Below are 22,336 nucleotides of genomic sequence, written 5' to 3'. Positions count from 1 at the left end.
GGCTTGGAATTATCCTTTCATACTGGCGACTCTGTTATAGAGTAGGCCTACTGTCCATAGCGTCTGATCTAGTCAGCACTGCTGATGGGTTGAAAGAAACTTTACAAATGTAATCTTCATCTTACGATGTTTGGTGACGTATACACGTCCGTTGATGTGACATATTAATGAATTTAAATACTATTATAGTCACAATCGTGCCATGGTATGAAAGAAAAATTACACAACCTCAAGCGGGAATCGAACCTGCGACTTCCTGTTCTCCGGTCATTCCCGCTCGAGGTTGTGTAATTTTTCTTTCATACCATGGCATGATTGTGACTATAATAGTATTTAAATTCATTAATATGTCACATCAACGGACGCGTATACGTCACCAAACATTGTAAGATGAAGATTACAGTGCTATACATTACACAGGATACCTTCACACTGTTACCAGGTAGCTTAGTTGGTAGGGCAATTGACTACGAAGTAGAAGGTGCTAGGTTCAATCCTAGGTGGTGGCAGAATTATTCTCTTTGCCAAAACTTCCAGAATGGTCCCAAGATTCTCTCAGGGAGAGTGATACCAACTATACCAGTCGAGATCATGAAAATATGAAGCACTACCTCCATGGCTGCATGGTACGTAGCACAGTCTAGTATATACAGTCACGAAGCTCAATATGTAGTCAATATGCCTCCATAGATAGTTGCTAACCACTAGGATCGCTACTATCGTCTCATTACAGACAATACAAAATAGTACCGGCACAGTCTATTGTTCCTAGCACCCTCACAACTCAAGCTTCGTGACCGTATAGGCTTATACTAGACTGTGGTACATAGCCTAAAGTGGATACTGGTATCTTTACCTTGTTACTTTTTAATCTAAAGAAGAAACAGCAGATATGATTTTCTTTCATGAAAATCCGAGAAATCAATACAATTAATCTCTGAAGAAAGCATCATTACAACGTATTTTGTAACTTTTCTCTGTTGTTTGGATATCTTGATGGAAGTGTTGTTGTTGGTCCAGTGCCTAGGAACTTGATAATGAAGTCATTCGCCATCTTGTGCAAAGTATGGAAATGTTCACTGCATTCTTTGGTGACATCTCCCAAATTTGGCAGAAAAAATAGCATTGAATTCAAACGAAAACTTACTAGGCACTTGGTCAGTAATTGATTACTTGTAAATAGTTTCTTTAATCTATCACAAAATATTTCAATATTCAGTAATTTCATCACTATACAATTTTGTTATTCTAGATTTAATTTGTAATTCAGTAAATATAAAATATTCTTTGTTTCTCTATGATAAATTATCTAGCTTTAATTATTCAGGTAATCTTTTCGTACTTTGATTTTATTGTAATTGTAAATTTAATACTAATTGTAATATTATTTGTAATTGTAATTGTAAATTTAATACTAATTGTAATTTTATTGTTGATATTGTAGTTGGAATCTCCTGGTAGAGGGGCAGAGAAGGCCTGACGGCCTTATCTCTACCAGGTTAAATAAATAAATACTACTAATACTACATATGAGAATGCAAGTAATGCAATTTTATGGACAAAAATAGCCACACTGTGGTGTTTTTGAAGATCCTCTCCAAATTCATGGTATAGCAAATGGCTTACATTTTCTGGTCTCATGCAACATTTTCTAATGTACAAGAATTACAAGTGATGTGGGGAGCCCAGGATTTGCTATGATTCCCAACTGACACTTTGAAATACATTTTATAGGCTGTGCAGAACTTCATCATATGCTAATGTGACCATCATTTTTTAAGCTCAAAATGGAACCCTTACTAATGCTACAGCTTCGCAGAAAATTGCTTCTCCTAATCATATAACAAGAGGTTGAAAAATTTTGTGGTGGCTCACCAGTCAGGAAAAAATTTCACTAGTCAACATGGTCGAACTGAATAAACACAACTAAAAGTTCAAAATTTCTTTGCACTCATCAAATAAAAATGTTACTCCTCGTCACAGATGAACAGACAAGCGTTTTTTTAAAGATCTGCATAGCATATAACATTCAGTACTGCAAATAGAAATGTAATTCTTTAATTTTAAAATAATGTGAACACAATGTAGGCATTCATTGTTTAAGAAATATCTTATAGTATATAACAAAATCACAAAAACAGAACAAAATTACATTAGGCCTACTCATCAACACAAAACACAAAATTCTACCTTAATCAGTGGCGATTTGTGCCTAAAATGACAAGGAGTTCACTACTTTTATGATATTACATAGTTTTTCAAAAATTTAAACAATATCTCATTTGAGTTCTTTAAGTAGATAATTACCTTAAAATGAGCCTGATGATGATGATAATGATGATGAGGATGATGATGATGATGATGATGATTAATTATCTTTGAAAGGACATAGCGATTTTTCCTTACATTATCATTCTGTGTTTAAATATTCTGCCTGAAAGGCTGGGCTAAACTGTTGCTTAATTTCTAATCTTCCAAGGACTCATAAATCTAGGCAAGCATTTTTATAAGCAATAGATTCCTCATGCTTCTTAATTTTCTGCGTCAAATGGCTTAAATCTGACACACCAGTGCATATCCAGCTCATATCTTTACCCTTAGCAAATAGCAGGCACGGGAAACAAAATAATTTATTTGTTGATTCACAACCGCAAATCCAGCTGTTTATTTCATATATTTTTACATTGAAAGCCCTGCAAAATGTCTCACCTCGGCTTGTTTGTGCTTGCTTTAAATCGAGTTGAGGTAACGGTCTTCCAAGCTTCTTTATTTTACGCTTATCTTCCAAGATTAAAACTGAAAAATTTATTTGTAAAAGATATTGAAGCCTATTAATTTTTTTTGGAAACGAACACTGGTCACACTCGCACCAAGAACTACCATTCTTACGTTTCTGCCATTAGTGTGTTGGCTGTCTCACTATTAAGTCACTGGACAGCTGTGCTCAGCACAGTGCGCCGGTCTATTTACCAGCACATGCACATGTTTCCTCTACAGCATTCTCCCCTTACCTTTTGTCCCACACGCAAGTCCTCTGTGAGGCTCAGAGGAGAAATTGAACCTCGTAAGCATGTATTCGATCTCTGCAGTTCATAGGTTTTCATACGACAAAAATACATCAGAGCCTCAAGTAAACTTATTAAAGATGAGCAAGAAAGAAAGAATAATCAATCTTCTTAATGTATCCAGCTGTGTGTTGACAACATAAAGTCCACTATAGTCCACTGTAGTCTATTCAGTTATTGTTTTTCATGAGAAATGAGGGGTATTTTGATTGGTGTTCATTATAGATGTCTGTTGCTAGTAGCCAGAGTTGGGGTGTAGTCAATATATACTGCAGGGCTGTGTCTTCTGCAACTGGTACTGATGATTTTAATTTACTTCTTTTGTGGTTTATGGATGGACAGTATAAAAGAATGTGTTCCAGAACTTCATCACGATTATTACACCACAGACAAGTAGGATTATCAGAAAGGTGAAATCGGTGTAGGTACAATTGTGTGACAATGTGACCTGTTCTGGCTCTTGTTAAAAATGTTTGAACATGTCTGGGCAAGTTTTTGTACATTTCCAGGTCATTTGGTTTCTTTTGTACAGACTGTAAAATTTTCCCTTTGTCAGAAGAGAGCCAATTGTTGATCCATAGATTTGTAAAATGAGACTTTACTGAAGCAAAAGCATTGGATAGAGATAGCACTTGAAGAGGTGTTGGTTGCAAATATGTTGCCTGTTTTGCAATATTATCGACTTTCTCGTTTCCAGGTATACCACAATGACTAGGTATCCATTGAAATGTTATTTCCTTTTGGAGTTCTTTTAGTTTACTTAGTTGTTTCTGAATTGGAATAATTGATAGTGTAAATTATAAATAAATTTATTTAAACAATTAAATTATTTTTATCAACCTTTCTTATTTAAGATTTAATAAGAAATAATTATACAAATATGTTTTATATAATATCAATGATTATGCTTGTTCTGTGTTGTAGATATAGAATTGTACGAACTGTATAAATATTTCTGTTGTGAAAGAGAAATGAAAGAAAATAGCATAATGAATTATTTATATATACTGGTTGCACATTGTAGAGTTAAACGAGAAATACAACTTAAGCAAGTAAATAAATATTAAGTTTTATAATAAACTAGAGTGGTTGAATCTTGCACTAAAACTAGACGAATATTTAAATTATACATACAAAATGTTTATACAGCCAGTGCTGACATACTGCGGAGAAATTTTAATTACTTCACCTTTCATAAACGAAATAGAATATGTTCAAAACCAAGCTCTCAGGCTCATTTCTGGTGGAATCAAAACAACTCCAATAGATTTTATGAGATTCCTCACTAATATATTAACAGCATCAAAATGACAATAGAAGACAAAGCACTGATTCAATATGAAAAACTTACCAGATTACCAGGAAACAATTGGCGTTCATACAGTCCTCTCTGTAGATTGAAAACTCAAAAAAGTTTCATATCCATGGTTCAAAAATTAAAGCAGAAAATCAATATCCCGCATTTAAAAGAAAGCTTACAAATTAAACCAAACCCTTTAACTCTATTAAATATAGAATATAATCTAAATTTAACAGAAGAAATACTGAAATCAGAAGTAAACACTGAAATAATGAAACAATTGTCTTTAGAGACAATTAATATTAGGTACCCTCCACAAAACTGGCTTCATTTATACACTGACGGTTCGTTGATCTCCAGAGAACAAGGTGCCGGTGAGATGTTACGTGCTGTCTCTTCTCACTTAATAGATCTCTTGGATATGGAACAACAAGTTTTGATGGAGAAATCGTTGCAATAAGTGAAAGTCTCAGGAATCTTCTATTTCACATCAATAAATTTAAGAATGCAGTTATATTGTCAGACTCCAAAGCAGCTATTCTATCAATAGTCTCTAAACACACACCTTCATCTCAAACAGCAGAAATAACTAAAATGCTCTCTCAATTAATATCACTCAATAAAAGAATTGTATTCCAATGGATACCATCCCATTGTGGAATCCTGGGAAACGAGAATGCGGATGCTTTAGCAAAGAAGGGCAGCACTGCTACTTACAGACCTGTTACTAAATCTACATATTACTCTGTGAAAAGATTTATTAAATCTACATACTTAGACTTCAACAAACAAAATTTGATAACTCAATCCCAAGGGAAAAAATGGAACTCTCTGCATCAAATCCACAGTTAATTCCCGATTTACCACGAAAATCGTCTGTAGCTGCATTTAGATTGGCAACAGGCCATGATTGTTTGGCCAAACACCTGCATAGAATTGGAATATATCAGTCCCCTAACTGCCCATTGTGCAACTCAAACCAAGAAATGGATTCGGAACACCTCAAAATCTGCTTCAGGGGCTAGTCATGATAATATCTTTGAAAAATATTGGAGTGCAAGAGGTCAAATGACTTTATTGTCAAACGCCTGGCATTAGAAAACAACAACATATTTAAATTATATAGATTGCGTTATAAAATTGTATATTTATTGTGTGAAATTACAAATTGTGTATAGATTAGTTTTAATTTTTCAGTGTATTTACTATATTTGTGAACTATTAATAAATTGTAAATCACTGTCTGTTTATGTTTTCTAGCAATATACCGAGTGTTCAGTCATTAAGCCTATCACAGTCCTAACATTCAGGGCAAAGATCTCTTTATTAATATCCCTAGTTGATCCTTCCATCATCCTCTTGTATTTCAGATGGACTGCTATGTTTTGGGAAAAATCTTCATGCCACAAATATTACACAAAAATTGATTCTCTCGAGGACAAAGAAATGCTTAATGATGTCTTTTGATGGTTTTTCAGGCTTTCTCTTGTCTTGGGCAACTTACCTTACTAAGATAATTTTTAGTCCAATTGTATGTCATATTAAGAGATGCCAGGCAGAAAGTGCAGTGCGTGGTATGTCATACACATAGCATCTCTTCTTTCACGCAAAATCTTTTCTGAATTTCAGATACACCGCAGCAGAAAGGCTTTGTCAGTTTCTTCAAGTCGCTGCCAGAGGTAAGAGAGAGTACACCATACAATGGAATTTTATTTATAACTAGCCGTACCCGTGCGCTCCGCTGCACCCGTTAGAAATAAATATAAAGTAATTACATAATTAAAATAGGACATTTGATCCAGGGAACATTCGTGTTTGATAGAAGGATAAATCGTTTATTATGTTACTTAATTTAAATTGTATTAAAAAAATTAAAATGCGATCATTTTGATCCAGAGACCACTCATTTGGTCATAAAAATTATTTTGGGAAATACAGGAAGTGAATGTACAGAATAGCCTATCAAGTTTTCTGTGCATAAGAAGCTATTTTAATCTTACCTGTCCTCGATTCACTCAGAAGTTACTGTAATAACATTATAGCATTATGTCCATCTAGAGAAACTACACTTTCCAATGGTGAATTAATAATTAATTATACAAATCGGTTAATTTAGCTTCCGATATTACTTCATACAAACACAGAAACATTCTCTATAGGCTATGTTTCATAGCTTTCGATTGTTATTGTCCAAGCCCCTTATAGACGAAGTCTTGTTTTTTATATCATTACACCGCCTTAGGTGGCGTTGTTATTGTAATTTTAAAACTCATTTATCTCATTAAATATCAGTCCTATCAAAATTTTGTATAGAATAAAACTTATCGGAAATTATTTTTAAAGAAACTTTTGTTATGTAACATTTTTCATGAAAATTAATAATAAAGGAGATATTTCGATTTAATTCGAGCCCCCTTATAACACCCCTTTTAAATAAAATATTTTGAATGCCATATAGCCTAAATTCTAAGTTACGACGAACGTAATTTATATTCCAATTTTCATATAAATTGGTTCAGCCATTATCGCGTGAAAAGGTAACAAACATCCAGACAGACAGACATACAAACAAAAATTTCAAAAAAGCTATTTTCGGTTTCAGGGCGATTAATTATATATGTTAGGACCAATTATTTTTGGAAAATCGAAAATTACCAGAAAAATTTCGGCTACAGATTTATTATTAGTATAGATTGTATTATGTTGTATTAATTATTCTAGGTAGAGATACCACTTTATCGACTTTTATTTTCTCTTAAGGCACTTATCCACCCTTGAAAGGAAAATTTTCAGTTTTTATCCATATTTTAAAAACTCCATTTTCCTGATTACTTGACACATAATTAAGGATTTTCACACAAAATAAACCCTTAAAATATTTTTGGGAGGGCAAGGGGGCAATTTTTTAAAAGCGAAAACTGGAATTTGTTTTAGTCGACCTACAGTTTTTGTGTTAGAACAAAATTTCTTTCATTGTCTTACTCCTAAAAAAAACACAGAATAAGCTGTGAAAACAGTTTTCCCCAATCTTATCTCATTAAGGAAACATTTCACACTTAAGCGTAAAAATTTAAGATCTTGGAGTTTTAAATTAACTTTCTTAAGCAGTAGGATACTGTTTATAGTTTAGCACTTCGCTACGTTAATCAGCTTCATTTTGGCGCAAGAATGACGAAAATATCTCAATTCTAAGTGCATTGTATGTTAACATTAATGTTGTAAAGTGCTGTAAAACTGAACATGAAGAAAAATCGTCTACATCCTGAGGGTATGAAAAATTGTAAAACCAAAACCACAGCTTCCTGACTATATAAAAAGTAATACAGTCAAACTCTACCGCCAAATTCGAATTGATATTAGGCCTACACGAGAAATATATAAAATTGACAGAATATGACAGATTGACAGTTGCAGAACTGCACTTCCGGTTTAAAGAAAGGATGCTTCCGGTCAATAAAAATTCAGCTTATTAATTAATCAAACATCGCAGAGAGAAAACTGATATGTTTTTGAAAGCTGGAATGTTCAAGCTTTCAGATGACTTAAAAAAATAGAAATTTTAAAGGAAAATAAAAAATTAAGGGTAGATGAGTACCTTAAGAGATTGTAGTGTGATGCTGTAAACACAATTTTTATTCGCGTATTTCTCCCCTCATTATTTTAGTACATATTTTTCGGAATTTTATTTTTCTAACATAAACAGAATTGGTTACCCCATTTGCTATCAAGAGTGTATTTCGTGGAGATTCCAAATATTGTAAAAATAGTAATGGAAAACTCAATGTCATTACTCAAATTGTGTGTATATATATATATATATATATATATATATATATATATGTAGTTATTCGGTATTAGGGCCTACACATTAATTTGATCCGTACGTTAACTGTTTGATGTCATTTATGACCATTTAATTTCTGATATTTTGTGGAGTTGTATTTTTGGTGGACAAAGGCAATCCCGTTTTTCCCTCGTCATTTGACTGACACACTCCACACTTTCATTATCATCTCCATCTCGAAACATAGCACATTTAACATAGTCGTCATTTGTCATAACTAGTAATTATAATTTTTCAGTGACTTGAAAGTATTGAAAGTGGTACCTTGAAGTGTGAAAATCGGTGTCTTTAAATGCAGAAATCGGTGATTTCAAAGAAGACGGACATATCAGAAAATATTATCAACACGACTTACAATTAGTATTATTAAAATAGAAAATATAATTTATTAACATCATAATTCAGTCGATGGTTGGTAGAGCGCTGATGAACATCAATAAATACATCCTGATCATGCTGAGAATCTCCGAAATAAATTGCAAAAAGAAAATGCCCTGATAAAAACTAAATTTGATAATCGATGGTTTTCATATTTTGATAGAGCTAGATTCAGGGTAATTTAGTATGTATAATTACATTTTTCTAATTTCCGGTTGAGTGAAAGAGAAGGTTTCATAGCCTTAACTGTGCTACATAAAATAAAACACTGTTACTATTACCTTTTCGTAAATTTGGTCCAATTCGCGAAGTTTTGCAATAAATCTCAAATTCGCAATTGGTTACGAGTTGAAAAAGATTCGGGGGAGGTCAAAATCGTTTGTTTCCTCCACATTTTAGGTTATGTATAGGCTATGTACTGTATATTTTTTTCGAAATTCGTTAAATTCTTGGCCGTGAATTATTCCAATCTCTAGTCATAACTGTTGATATTGGTTTGCTGACAGCCCTCATCAGATGGCGCAGTGTCCTGGGAAAGTCAAGGTGTAATTGCTTGGCCAGGTTTAGCAGAAAACAGCAAGTTTAATCCTTTTTTCCTTCTATGCCCAAGGTTGCGGTTCGATCCCAGGCCAGGTCGATGGCATTTAAGTGTGCTTAAATGCGACAGGCTCATGTCAGTAGATTTACTGACATGTAAAAGAACTCCTGTGGGACAAAATTCCGGCACATCCGGCGACGCTGATATAACCTCTGCAGTTGCGAGCTTCGTTAAATAAAACATAACATTTAACAATCCTTTTTTCATTGAGCAAATTTAAACTCTGATTAATATCTACAGTTTTGCCTGATTATTATTATTCAGCTTACAGATAGTGTTGAATCCAGAGCGGGTACTGAGGGGATCATAGAATTATTATTGTATTGCTACAATGATGTCTCTAATCTAATTCGATTTTTTAAATTTTCCTGTACATTTAGTTAGAAAATAACCACTGTGGCAATTCTAATTTAGCCATGTCATTTTAAAAATGCCACAACAATTGACATGCTGTGTGTTATAATTTGTAAGTCTAAGTACCAAATTTCACTCAAGAAAAACATAGTTCTGTAACACACTAACTCATGATGAATGATTGCGAGGTCCAATGCTGAAAGTTAACCAGCAATTCTGCTTCAATTGGTTGAGGGCAAATCACGGAAAAAACCCCAATCAGGTAACTTGTCCCAATCAGGATTTCAACTGTGTCAGCGCATTTCACTACTCTGTTACTCCACTGCGATTGTCAGTTGCTTAGTGTTGGTCGGTGAGTCAGTTGGCCAATCAGTAAGTTGCTTACTTGGTTTGTTAGTAGGTAGGTAGTTATTTGTTTAATTGATTGGTTAGAGATGTAGGTGATTGATTGGTTAGGTAGGTAGATGATTGATTGATTGGTTGGTTGGTTGGTTGGTGATATTAGTAGGTGATTGATTGATTGATTGATTGATTTATTGGTTGTCTTCATTTATCACTTTCACATCCCATATATTATTCAGTCTAAAAACTTGTCAACCCTGAAAACCAAATAAGTAGGCCTACATCCTTCGAGAGAAGTAAATCCCGAAAAGACAAAGTATATGATTATGTCTCGTGACCAGAACATAAGTACAAAATGGAAATATAAAAATTGGAAATATAAAAATTGGAAATTTATCCTTTGAAAGGTGGACAAATTCAAATACCTTGGAGCAACAGTAATAGGCCTAAATATAAACGACACTTAAGAGGAAATTAAACGCAGAATAAATATGGGAAATGTTTGCTATTATTCGGTTGAGAAGCTTTTATCATTCAGCCTGCTCAAAAAAAAAAAAAACTGAAAGTTAGAATTTATAGAACAGTTATATTACCAGTTGTGAAACTTGGAGTCTCACTTTGATAGAGGAACAGAGGTTAACGTTGTTTGAGAATAAGGTGCTTAGGAAAATATTTGGGGCTAAGAGGGATGAAGTTACAGGAGAATGAAGAAAGTTACACAACACATAACTGCACGCATTGTATTCTTCACCTGAATTAGGAACATTAAATCCAGACATTTGAGTTAGGCAGGTCATGTAGCACATATGGAGTGAATCCAGAAATACTTATAGAGTGTTAGTTGGAAGACGTGAGGGGGCAAGCCTTTGGGGAGGTCAAGACGTATATGGGAGGATGATATGTAAATGGATTTGAAGGAGGTAGAATATGAAGCTGGAGACTGGATTAACCCTACTTAGGATAGGGACTGATGGCGGGCTTATGTGAGGGTGGCAATGAACCTCCTGGTTCCTTAAAAGCCATAAGTAAGTAAATACATTCTTCAAGAGGTCAGAGTTGCTTGTCCTCTGTTACTCAATAGCTGTATCAACTATCTGAGACTTATAAAGTAGATGTGTCTATAGTACATTACTGATACTTAACAGTATACATTTTATTATATTATATAAACGGTTTTTAGACTGTGTAAATTTTCTACAATTGCAAACTTTTTAATCGTGGTTGGTCAGGGTTTGAGTTTTAGATGTTGACTTTGGATCTTCAAAACATATAGTGATTGAATGAAATAATGACAAAAATATTGTTATTACATTTGTAATTATTGAGAAATAAGGTTCAGTATTCATCTGTATATGTATTGCCTTTATGTTATTTATCCTCAGTCACAATGAAGTGCAAAAACAGTTAGGCTACGTAAAATAGAATAATTTTTAAATTACATTCTCTGAATTCGTAAACATAAAAAATTAATTTTCAGTTATAACAAAACATCATTCACTAAGAGCACTATCTTTATTTTTCAAGTTGCTTTTTTTTTATCTAAAAGAGTTAATATTTTATTGCTTTTTTGAAATCATATTTTTGTTTCTCAACCTAGTATCTGTTTCACCAGAACATTTAAATATGCTCATATTCAAATGATACAGCATGCACATAGCTGCAATCTGTACATTTGGTTTTGTATTTTAAAGTTGTAAGTCTTGAACTAAAATTAATGCTAGGATTTGAATCAACGTAAGTTGTCAAATTTTTTAAGGTAGTTTTAGGTCTGAAACTAAAATTAATATTATGTTTTGAATGAAGTTATTTAGTACTTTAAGGTCATTGTGGGTCTAAAAAGTAATAATGTTAGAATTTGAATCAACTTACGAATAGTACCTCCGAAAACACATTAGATTGTGACAAAACTATTTCTTTGCAGTATGTATGCATTTCCATTACACATTCAAAACATTAAGATAAACGTTGTGGTGTTTTGACCATTCAAAAGAGTATTTTCATCGTTATAGAAATTTATTTTTTCTTTTAGATCATTGACGAAATTTTTGTCTGTGACATTCTTGTTATTAACTTAAAAAATATTGATCACTGAGATTAATCAAATTGGTTTTAGCCGCTTGTCATATCTCTTAATATTAAGATTACAATTGTGTATGTACTAGTGAAATGTTTGAAACATTGTTTGATCATTTGACTAGTCTATAATGCGGCATTTATTAAAAGCCCATTTACAATGTTGGATTGCAATTTTAACTTCTACATGTATGTGGATGCCCATGAATTAGCACTACAACACAGCTGAAAGTTGGAGATTCTTAACCTAGCCTATGTGTTTATTTGTTTTACTCCAAGACACTTTCCTTGGTAGGCCTATTACAACTATACACGACATTAACAGTCCAGAATAACTTCTAACCAACAGTTTCTTTAATTTTGTCGGCAATTTCACTTGCTTTGTCCTTTGCTTTCTCATAGGTGTTTGCTATTTTGTGTCCAAGTCTCTTGAACCATCCAGGTCTCTCCGTTGTGTAGAGTCCTAGTTCTAAGCCTAGATCTTGAAATCGTTCTTTTTGAATGGGCAGCTCCTCTGCTGGTGTTACGTATCTGTCCTGGTCCAGCTGCTCGATGTTGTCCAAGTTCTGCTGACTTTGTTGTCCAAACTCATCAGACTCGTCACTGAATAGGTCTTGATCTCTGTTTTGTTCATATTGTCCTTTGTTCTGTAATGTCTGTATTTGAGACAAATCATTAGGAAATTTGTTCTGGTTTTGTTGATCAAATTGTTCACTGTCCTCTTCTGATTCCTGACTCTGTCCAAGTTGTTCAATATTTTGTGTCTGTTGGAAATCATCGGTTTCTTGTCCCTGTCCAAACTGTTCAATATTTTGAGTCTGTTGCAGATCTTCAGTTTCTTGGCCTTGTCCCAGTTGTTCAATATTTTGTGTTTGTTGCAAATCGTCGGTTTCTTGTCCCTGTCCAAACTGTTCAGTATTTTGGGTTTGTTGCAAGTCTCCGGTTTCTTGGCCTTGTCCAAATTGTTCAATATTTTGCGTTTGTTGCAGATCATCGGTTTCTTGTCCCTGTCCAAATTGTTCAATGTTTTGAGTCTGTTGCAAGTCTTCTGTTTCTTGGCCTTGCCCAAGTTGTTCAATATTTTGTGTTTGTTGCAAATCATCAGTTTCTTGTCCCTGTCCAAACTGTTCAGTATTTTGAGTCTGTTGCAGGTCTCCGGTTTCTTGGCCTTGTCCAAGTTGTTCAATATTTTCTGTTTGTTGCAGATCATCAGTTTCTTGTCCTTGTCCGAACTGTTCAGTATTTTGAGTCTGTTGCAGGTCTCCGGTTTCTTGGCCTTGTCCAAGTTGTTCAATATTTTGTGTTTGTTGCAGATCATCAGTTTCTTGTCCTTGTCCGAACTGTTCAGTATTTTGAGTCTGTTGCAAGTCTTCTGTTTCTTGACCTTGTCCAAGTTGTTCAATATTTTGTGTTTGTTGCAGATCATCAGTTTCTTGTCCTTGTCCAAACTGTTCAATATTTTGAGTCTGTTGCAGGTCTCCGGTTTCTTGGCCTTGCCCAAGTTGTTCAATATTTTGTGTTTGTTGCAAATCATCAGTTTCTTGTCCCTGTCCAAACTGTTCAGTATTTTGAGTCTGTTGCAAGTCTTCTGTTTCTTGGCCTTGTCCAAGTTGTTCAATATTTTCTGTTTGTTGCAGGTCATCAGTTTCTTGTCCTTGTCCGAATTGTTCAATATTTTGAGTCTGTTGCAAGTCTTCTGTTTCTTGGCCTTGTCCAAGTTGTTCAATATTTTGTGTTTGTTGCAAATCATCAGTTTCTTGTCCCTGTCCAAACTGTTCAATATTTTGCGTTTGTTGCAAGTCTTCGGTTTCTTGGCCCTGTCCCTCTTGACTTTGTCCAACCTGCTCAATGTCTTGGTCGTTCTGTGCAATGTCTTGTACTTGGTCACTTTGTTGTAGTTGATCAAGTTCTTGATTTTCACTTTGCTGGAATTCAGTATCTTGATCATTTTGAGATTGTTGCAAGTCTTCTTGGAATTGTCCAGAGGTATCTTGGTCCCATCCCCGGCGTGAAGGTCTTCCCAGAGCCCCAACCACCAGTAGGGTCAACATCAACAATGTTAACCGAGCCATCTGAAAATAAAGAAATTTGAAATATTTTTCGTTAAAAACAAGAAAAAAAATTATATAAAACGTCAGTGCTTTGAATTGAAGAAAGAAGTTTATGCTCGACCATGCCGAAATGTAGTAATTATACACCTGGTAGCAGTCCTTTAATGCATATCATTAAAGTACACCTATTCATTAAAGTTCAGGTTTTCGATTATTCTCGGATATGCAATCGAAAGACAACTAGCAAAACGTCACGCAGGCTGGAAATCCAATACTGTCGCAGAAGGTTAAGTTCTGTTACTATAATAATTAGCGTTAATTGTAAATAATATTCAAATAAATTCAATTTGTCATCTCGTTTTTCAATGTCGAATTCAATTTCAAGGTTATATCAAGTTTAACGTTTATCTTACTCTCTAGATTATACCAAGGTCGTCGACATTCGTTGCCCGGAAAAAATCAATACTTTCGCGTCTGCGCACATCTCACAATTTACGAGATTGCACAAGGTCAATTCGCTCCCCAGTCACATAAGAATACATGAATACTTATGAATAATTTCAAGTTAGAAATATGGTCGAGCATAAAAAGTCGTATGAAACTTGCCTATAATGGTAATTAAGATGCTCGTATGAAAATGATGAAACTCGCTTGCGCTCGTTTCATAAACATCCTCGCGTCTTAATTACTATCATAGGCTCGTTGCATAATGTACTATTAAATATTTGGTGGTGGTTGTGGAGATAAATCTTTCGATTCAATAGATAAAGCTATCATTACACTCATCTTATTAATTTCAGTGAAGCTCAGAATTGGAGGTTAATAATAATTGGAGGTGATCTTCAGGAGTAAAATACAAAACATTAAATAGGTTATAGGCATATGAAGGCTGCACGCATTATATTCTTCACCTGACATAATTAGGAACATTAAATCCAGATGTTTGAGATGGGCAGGGCATGTAGCACGTATGGGCGAATCCAGAAATGCATATAGAGTGTTGGTTGGGAGACCGGAGGAAAAAAGACCTTTGGGGAGGCCAAGACATATATGGGAGGATAATATTAAAATGGATTTTAGGGAGATGGGCTATGATGATAGAGACTGGATTAATCTTTATTTTTAGTAGGTTTATTTACGACGCTTTATCAACATCTTATGTTATTTAGCGTCTGAATGAGGTGAAGGTGATAATGCTGGTGAAATGAGTCCGGGGTCCAGCACCGAAAGTTACCCAGCATTTGCTCATATTGGATTGAGGGAAAACCCCGAAAAAAACCTCAACTAGGTAACTTGCCCCGACCGGGAATCGAACCCGGGCCACCTGGTTTCGCGGCCAGACGCGCTGACCGTTACTCCACAGATGTGGACGGATTAATCTTGCTCAGGATAGGGACCGATGACGGGCTTATGTGAGGGTGGCAATGAACCTCTGAGTTCCTTAAAAGCCATCTGTAAGTAAGTAAGTATAGACATATGAAGGTATAAAGAGGATACTTTTCAGAAGAAAAAAGCGTTTTTGAAATACACCATCATTAGACAGCATTAACTATCTGCTATAAACATGTAATGTAAGGCAGGGGTTCCCAACCAGTGTGTAGCTCAGTTCCATGGAGTGTGTCGCGAAATTTTGCATTTGAAAAATAAATTTTATGCCATCAAGAATGTCTCTTTGCAACAAAGTCTTTGATATGGTACATTTTATTTTGAGACAGACTTTACCAATGAAACGTGAACACCAGCAACAATGCTTAGCTCAGTTTTTCAACCGTAAGGCCACGTATAAAGAAACTCTGTGCAACCCGCCAACCGCAGATTTCACATTAATTTAAATAAGCGAGTTTTCAAGATGTAATCTTTTATCGGACATTCAACGTAGATCGGTTGGGAGTTTTTACACATACTTTTGTTTTATTTCTATTGCCACTCAAGTTGCTGCTTGTTCTTTTAGAATTTTCTATTGCTTGTTAACATCGACCTATCTACAACACTACATAGAAGTTACAAATGCTTTTTTTTCTGGCAGAATGCACTGGAATGGCGTTCCAGGACATTTTTGTTGCATTTTTCATCGTGGAACCGAAATGTGTGTGAATAACTATGTTTTTAATATAATTTTTCTTTGAATTCCGCTTAGACCTTGAAAGGTCTTAGTTGGATGAAAGAAGGTTCAAAACGCTATAAAATATTCTACACAGAGTTTCACCAACTTTTTCTCCAGAAGAAATGTACTAGTTATTATTATATTATTATTATTACTGTTATTACTACTCGTATTAATAAAATCAAATAAGTGTGTTGTGGATATTGTGGGCATTCAGTAAAGTGTGTTGTCAGTCAAAAAAGGTTGGGAACCACTGGGGTAAGGGATAGCAAAAGATGCTAGTATTTGTGATGTGTGAGTTTAAATTTTTCTCGTTTTCAATTTATTTTTAAGTTTATTTCTTGTTGTTAAACAGTATATTATTTTTCATGTGGTAGTTATGAAAGTAATTTTTAAAACTAATTTTACTTTTGTTTCCTCTATATTGTCTTCAGCAGTGCTCTTGTTTCATGCTAACTAAAAGACCAGATATTTCTGAATGTAGAATGGAAAATGCTAAGTGCAGAATTATTGAAGGTATATAATGATGATGCAATATTTTATTTGTAGAGAATGGAGTGAGATCAATTCGAACCTAAACAATGCAAATAGTAGCTTTTCATGCAGTCCATGTTCGACTTGCTGTCAAGAATCAGAACGAATAGTACTTTACAAAAGACATTTTACAACAAGATAATAACATAATATATATATATATTTTTTTGTTGAAAGCTGCAAACTTTCGCAGTTTGGAAATGAGTTGACACCTTCAAAAAATTTTACCTCTGAGTCTCGTAAAGTAACTAACTAGCTGAGTGTGTAGGTCTATGTTTAGGAATATGTTCTTCACACATTGTAATTTGTTACAAGTTTCTTTAATATTTTATGTGTCCAAATTACGACCTTTCCTTCTCACACTAGAAGTTTTGTCTTACCATTTTATTTACACTTAGAAAAAAATCTACCTACCATTGAGCCTAAAAATAGCATAATTTATTACGTAAATTCAGTCATGCAGAATGTACATTTATTTCGTATTCAGTTTCGCAGTGTGTCTGTTGAGACACAGGAACATTCTAAACACAACTTCATTGTGGTACAATTAGCCATGTGAATGAAATCTTAAGTAATTGCTAGTAATATTAAGTTTTAGTTACAGCATCTGTGTTTTAGCATTCAGCACTAGTATTAGCATTTCACTTTTTTGAAGTGAATAAAGTTTTGCTAATGCTTACAAGCAAAATCTTGAAAGCTTCTGCTTGTTTGCATGACCTACTCCATTAAATCCTTTAAAATAAAACGCAATAAAATTCATACAAAGTCAATTGTTGTGATGCTCTTTTGTTTTCCGATCTCAAACTGTGTTTCATCCACTGCCTGTTGGATCAAATTGAAATAAGGAGGAAAACAGAAATGCAATAGGCAGTTACATGAGTGATAACCTGATCTCTATAATAATTCTTGCAAGCTCTTATTTGCATAAAAGCAGCCATTTTTAGCAGCCATTGTGAAAATAAATTTCTATCATGAATAGGATCAAACTAAGTTCATGAGGTCCCGGATTTCAATTCCCGGTTAGAACACAGGAATTTTTCCTTAAAGGGAAATGTTCCTGTGTTCGTCCATGGTCTGGAAATTAGGTTAGGTTTAGGTTTAAGACCTCTCCTGGTATTTCATAATCATCCTAGCATAATATCATCATCATTGGGACAGCGTAACTCCACTCAGAAGTGGGTTAAAAATAAGCTATTGCTAGGAGAGAAGACCAGAAATGTCAAATGACAACCTGGTGTCATTGGATAAAAAAAAATGGATCAAACTTGAAAATATTCCGGTAGTTACACTACTAGAAGAACAAGCAGAACATTTTGTTTTCATTCACACTATTTTAAGGAAATGCTGGAAAATTTTAAGCCACTTGTTGCAATGCTAGAAACCATCTGGCACTTGTATTTTTAGCAAAGGTTTTCACTTAAACTTTATTCACTAAAAAAAAAAAAAAAAAGTATTTGCTTAAAATAGTGTAGTAAAAGCATTTACTAAGTTTTATTCATATACCAAAAAAAAAAAGTGCTGCAATCTAGTGTACACCAAAACTGAAACTGTACCTAAATTGCGTTGAAACTACCTGGTAAGACGTTCACAAATTTGTTAAGTGTAAAATTGTTTGTGTTTTGATTAGAAATAACTTTAGTTCGAAGTATTCCTAGTGTTAATTTTTTTTTTTATTTAACACTTATGCCACATTTACAATCTGTCTACAATAGACAATAAGTAAATATTATAAAAGAATATGACATGAGTGTAGATGTTATCCCATGACAACACTCCAAAAGAAAAATAACAATGTTTCAAATAGCTGTAGTAAAAATCAATGGAAGGTCAAGAGCATTGGTCCTTTTAAGTCATCTTATTGTTTGACTATTATCCAGCAAATTTAATATATGATGATTCAGATGTTGATTTAATCGGTGCAGGTATTTTTTGCTGAACTTAGAGATTTCTTCTTTTACAGTTGAAATATTTAGATTATGATGAATGACATCATTGCGGACATACCATGGTGTAGTGACAATGGAACGTAAAGTTTTAGACTGATACCTCTGCAGTATTTCAATGTTTGAGTTGCTAGCAGTTTCCCACAGTTGAATGCCGTATGCCCAGATTGGTTTTAGTACGACTTTATAAACAAGAAGTTTATTTTCTAATGGCAGTTTTGATTTAGGTCCCAATAACCAATAGATTTTTGATGTTTTAAAATTTAATTCTTTACGTTTAGTTTCAATATGTTTATGTTATGTTAATCGGCGATCTAAATGCATACCTAAATATTTAACATCGTCTGCTTCAGGAAGTTCTTTGTTGTAAAGTGTTACAGGAGGACAGTTTTCAGTTCTGGTTCCGAAAGTGTTAATTAAATTTAGTTTGTTTATGGCAATAGTTATTTTTCCCATATGTAGGCCCCTAATAAAAGTAAGAATATTACTTTAGCATTCAAGCACATTATATAAATGAGGTGCCTAGAAGCAAAGTCAGTAATCTCCACTTTTTTTAGAAACTTATATTATGGCAGCATTGGATTCTTCTTTGTGTTTTCTAGCAATCTCCATAGGTTATATGAAGCAAAAACAGCTGTAAATGGTTTCATTTTCATATTGAAAACCGGGCTTAGAAGCAAAGGCAGCAATCTCCATGCTCAAATTTTACAATCTCAGAAGCAAAACCAGCAATATCCACATTGGCCAATCAGAGAATCTCATTTGGTCATGTGACCGTCAGCTGTCTTCTTTCCTTTTTCTCATTGTTATTATGGTTATTACAGTGTCAGTTCTATTTCTCTGAGGTAAAAGTAAACTACATTATTTTGTTTTACTGAATACAGGTATCATAAAATTTCCAGTAAAATTAATGATATAGAGAACATAACACCAGTCTTGCCTTCCAAAGCAAGGAAAAGGAAATCTCAACCTGAGAAGTGACTGTGATAAAATTCCTATCATCTCTGAACTTCACTACTGCCATTCACCAAGAGGGAGAAAATATTTGCCATCTCAATTGAATATTGCACTACTTCACCGAATGTATAATGAATGGTTCCAAAACATATTCCACCTCTACAACCAAATCTTGTGCATCCTAAGAAAATTTCTGATGTCAAACGACTGCTTCAAATCCACTTCAGTGAGAACTGGCGTCAGAACGCAAAATTGGATTTTTACAAGCCACTAATTGACAATGTTGATACATTGGACTTATCTAATGAGGTAGGCACTAATGACTGTGCGTGTGAACTCATGGAAGAATCTCCAGAATTGTGTGTGTAGCAAGATTAACAATAAGACTTTTCAAGTGTTGAATATTGCGAAAAAAAATTGTATGCTTTGTTATACCTAAAATAATGTTTATAATTCAGAATTAAATTTGATAATTACACATGACTTCTGAAATCTGCAATAAAACCTGGTAATCTTCCTCATCTTACATGCAAAGACTAATATCCATATCTGAGAAGCAAAAACAGCAATCTCCATATTAAAAGCTTTAATATATTGTTCCACAGTTACTTTGAAGTAAAGATACTATTTAAAATTGCTTTTCCAATGTCTATTTACACATGAAAATAGTTTTTGATGGAATTGTCGTTCAGTGAACACCTCAAAAAGTTTTTTGCTTCTACTGTAAAATTTTCCAAAGTGGAGATTGCTGACTTTGCTTCTAGGCACCTCAAATATTATATGTCGGCCTGGGTAGCGTAGTCGGTATAGTGCAGGCCTTCTGTGATCGAGGTTGCGGATTCGATCCTGGGCAAGGTCGATGGCATTTAAGTGTGCTTAAATGCGACAGGCTCATGTCAGTAGATTTACTGGCATGTAAATGCACTCCTGCGGGATAAAATTCTGGCACACCTGCGATGCTGATATAACCTTGGCAGTTGTGAGCGTTGTTAAATAAAACATATTTTTTTTTAATGGTTGAGCTATGTGGGGCAATTCATTGTTGTGTCATATTTGTTCGTCATATTTCAGAGTGTGGGATGCAGAGCAATGCGTAAATATAAAATTTTGTGTGTGTGTTTTTTTTTTTTTTTTGCACAGATCTCCCATCTTACAACCATTACACTTAACATAACACTTGTACCATTCAAATAATTTATATTTCAATAACTACTTTTATATTATTATAGCAAAGATGTCAGAATCCTTTATATATTTGGTGTATATATCGGAGTATTATTATATACAATTATTTATATTTCATAAGATTTTGTTTGAAATTGTTACACTTTTTCGTGAAAATTCGCGACATATTTACTGTCGTAAATCAGTCACATTTCGCGTTTATCGATAATAAAAAAGTGGCTCTGGTGATTACGTTCTGCATCAGTCTTTTTTCTGCATTAATTAAATTAACACAAAGTGAGATAGTGGAAATGCATATTGCTTCATGTTAGTAGATTACTCCCTTTGCAACAACATTCCAAAATCAGTAACACATTCAATGAATGATATGATTACATTACACTGAAGACATATTTAAGAGATAGAATGCAAAAGAACTTAATTGACGAGAAAATGAGATGATGGGAGCGTGTATTTGAGTTGATAACAGTATCCTACAAATCTGGTTAGCGGTGTTGTGCATGCAGTGATTAGATCCTAAAAACTGTCATGAGTGTCATGACTTTTTTTGTTGAAAATTTTGCTTATTCTGTCCACTAGCTTAAAATAAACAAATATTGTCTTCTTATTCTTCCATTAATAATCCTATAGCCCAATCTCGTCAACAATGAATGATCTTTACATTTAAAGGAAGGACAAACTACCAGATTAACCCACAATATTGTTGAAAATAGAAATTCCTATAATCTACTCTTGCCATTACCTGTTCCGCTGTAACAAATCTGTTGTCCTCAGCACCTAACTCACATCTGAACCACTGGTTGCAGCTGTGCCACTCCTGTATATAATTTATCACCGTCTACTTCCTTCTTGCTACTGGCTGGGTTTCGCACGTCCTCTGGAAGTTGTGGTGAACTGTGATCATGCAAGACAGGCTCAAGACCAGTCTTTAAGGTTTTACCCACCAGCTGAAAGTTTCTGTTTGTTGCCCCTGATGTTATTCTTGCTATTAATAGCTTGTTACTGTTACTATTACCACTTTTTTTTTTTCGTTGTTGGTAACATAGCATCTATTAGATGCTTTATGGTTGTGCTAACAGATAGAGTTGCTTGTAAATAATGTGACGCTGAAACCTGTGTTCAGGTTACTGCCCAGTGACAGTCCTGATGTATTTTATATTTTTGATGATTGGTTAATTAATATTAACCCGGCACAATCACAATCACACTCACATTCATACAAATTTCCAGATTCTAGACACCCAGGGAATTTTTCCCGAGAGCCGAACCCGGGACCTCCTGATCTGGAAGCCAGCATGCTGACCAACAGACCACGGAGGCAGTCTATTACCACTATTACTTACATACTTACTTACTTACAAATGGCTTTTAAGGAACCCGAAGGTTCATTGCCGCCCTCACATAAGCCCGCCATCGGTCCCTATCCTGTGCAAGATTAAGCCAGTCTCTATCATCATACCCCACCTCCCTCAAATCCATTTTAATATTATCCTCCCATGTACGTCTCGGCCTCCCTAAAGGTCTTTTTCCCTCCGGTCTCCCAACTAACACTCTATATGCATTTCTGGATTCGCCCATACGTGCTACATGCCCTGCCCATCTCAAACG

The 22,336-nt window shown here is 34.4% G+C and overlaps 2 protein-coding genes across 2 annotated transcripts in view; one reads left to right on the top strand and one right to left on the bottom strand.

Annotated features, from left to right (window-relative positions):
* The window catches only part of spel1 (DNA mismatch repair protein spel1), a 128,943-nt gene that overhangs the window by 1,750 nt on the left and 104,857 nt on the right, over positions 1 to 22,336 (top strand). Inside the window, exon 2 of the mRNA XM_069824625.1 lies at positions 5,995 to 6,044. Within this exon, the coding sequence (XP_069680726.1) occupies positions 5,995 to 6,044 (50 nt within the window). The remainder of the gene's footprint in view (positions 1 to 5,994; positions 6,045 to 22,336) is intronic.
* Positions 10,608 to 21,622, bottom strand: LOC138698592 (uncharacterized). The gene is made up of 2 exons (XM_069824626.1): positions 21,471 to 21,622; positions 10,608 to 14,026 (listed from the first exon to the last, which is right to left on the bottom strand). The coding sequence occupies exon 2, from the start codon at positions 14,024 to 14,026 to the stop codon at positions 12,293 to 12,295; it is 1,734 nt and encodes a 577-aa protein (XP_069680727.1). The 5' UTR covers positions 21,471 to 21,622; the 3' UTR covers positions 10,608 to 12,292.

Source organism: Periplaneta americana, chromosome 4 (genome assembly GCF_040183065.1).
Source record: "Periplaneta americana isolate PAMFEO1 chromosome 4, P.americana_PAMFEO1_priV1, whole genome shotgun sequence".
Classification (NCBI taxonomy): Eukaryota; Metazoa; Arthropoda; class Insecta; order Blattodea; family Blattidae; genus Periplaneta; species Periplaneta americana.
The sequence above is the reverse complement of the archived record's forward strand: the minus strand, read 5'-3'. Positions and strand labels throughout refer to the sequence as shown.

Bases quoted from the DNA above. Each gene is read 5' to 3' on its own strand.
- LOC138698592 (XM_069824626.1), bottom strand. From the start codon at position 14,026: ATGGCTCGGTTAACATTGTTGATGTTGACCCTACTGGTGGTTGGGGCT.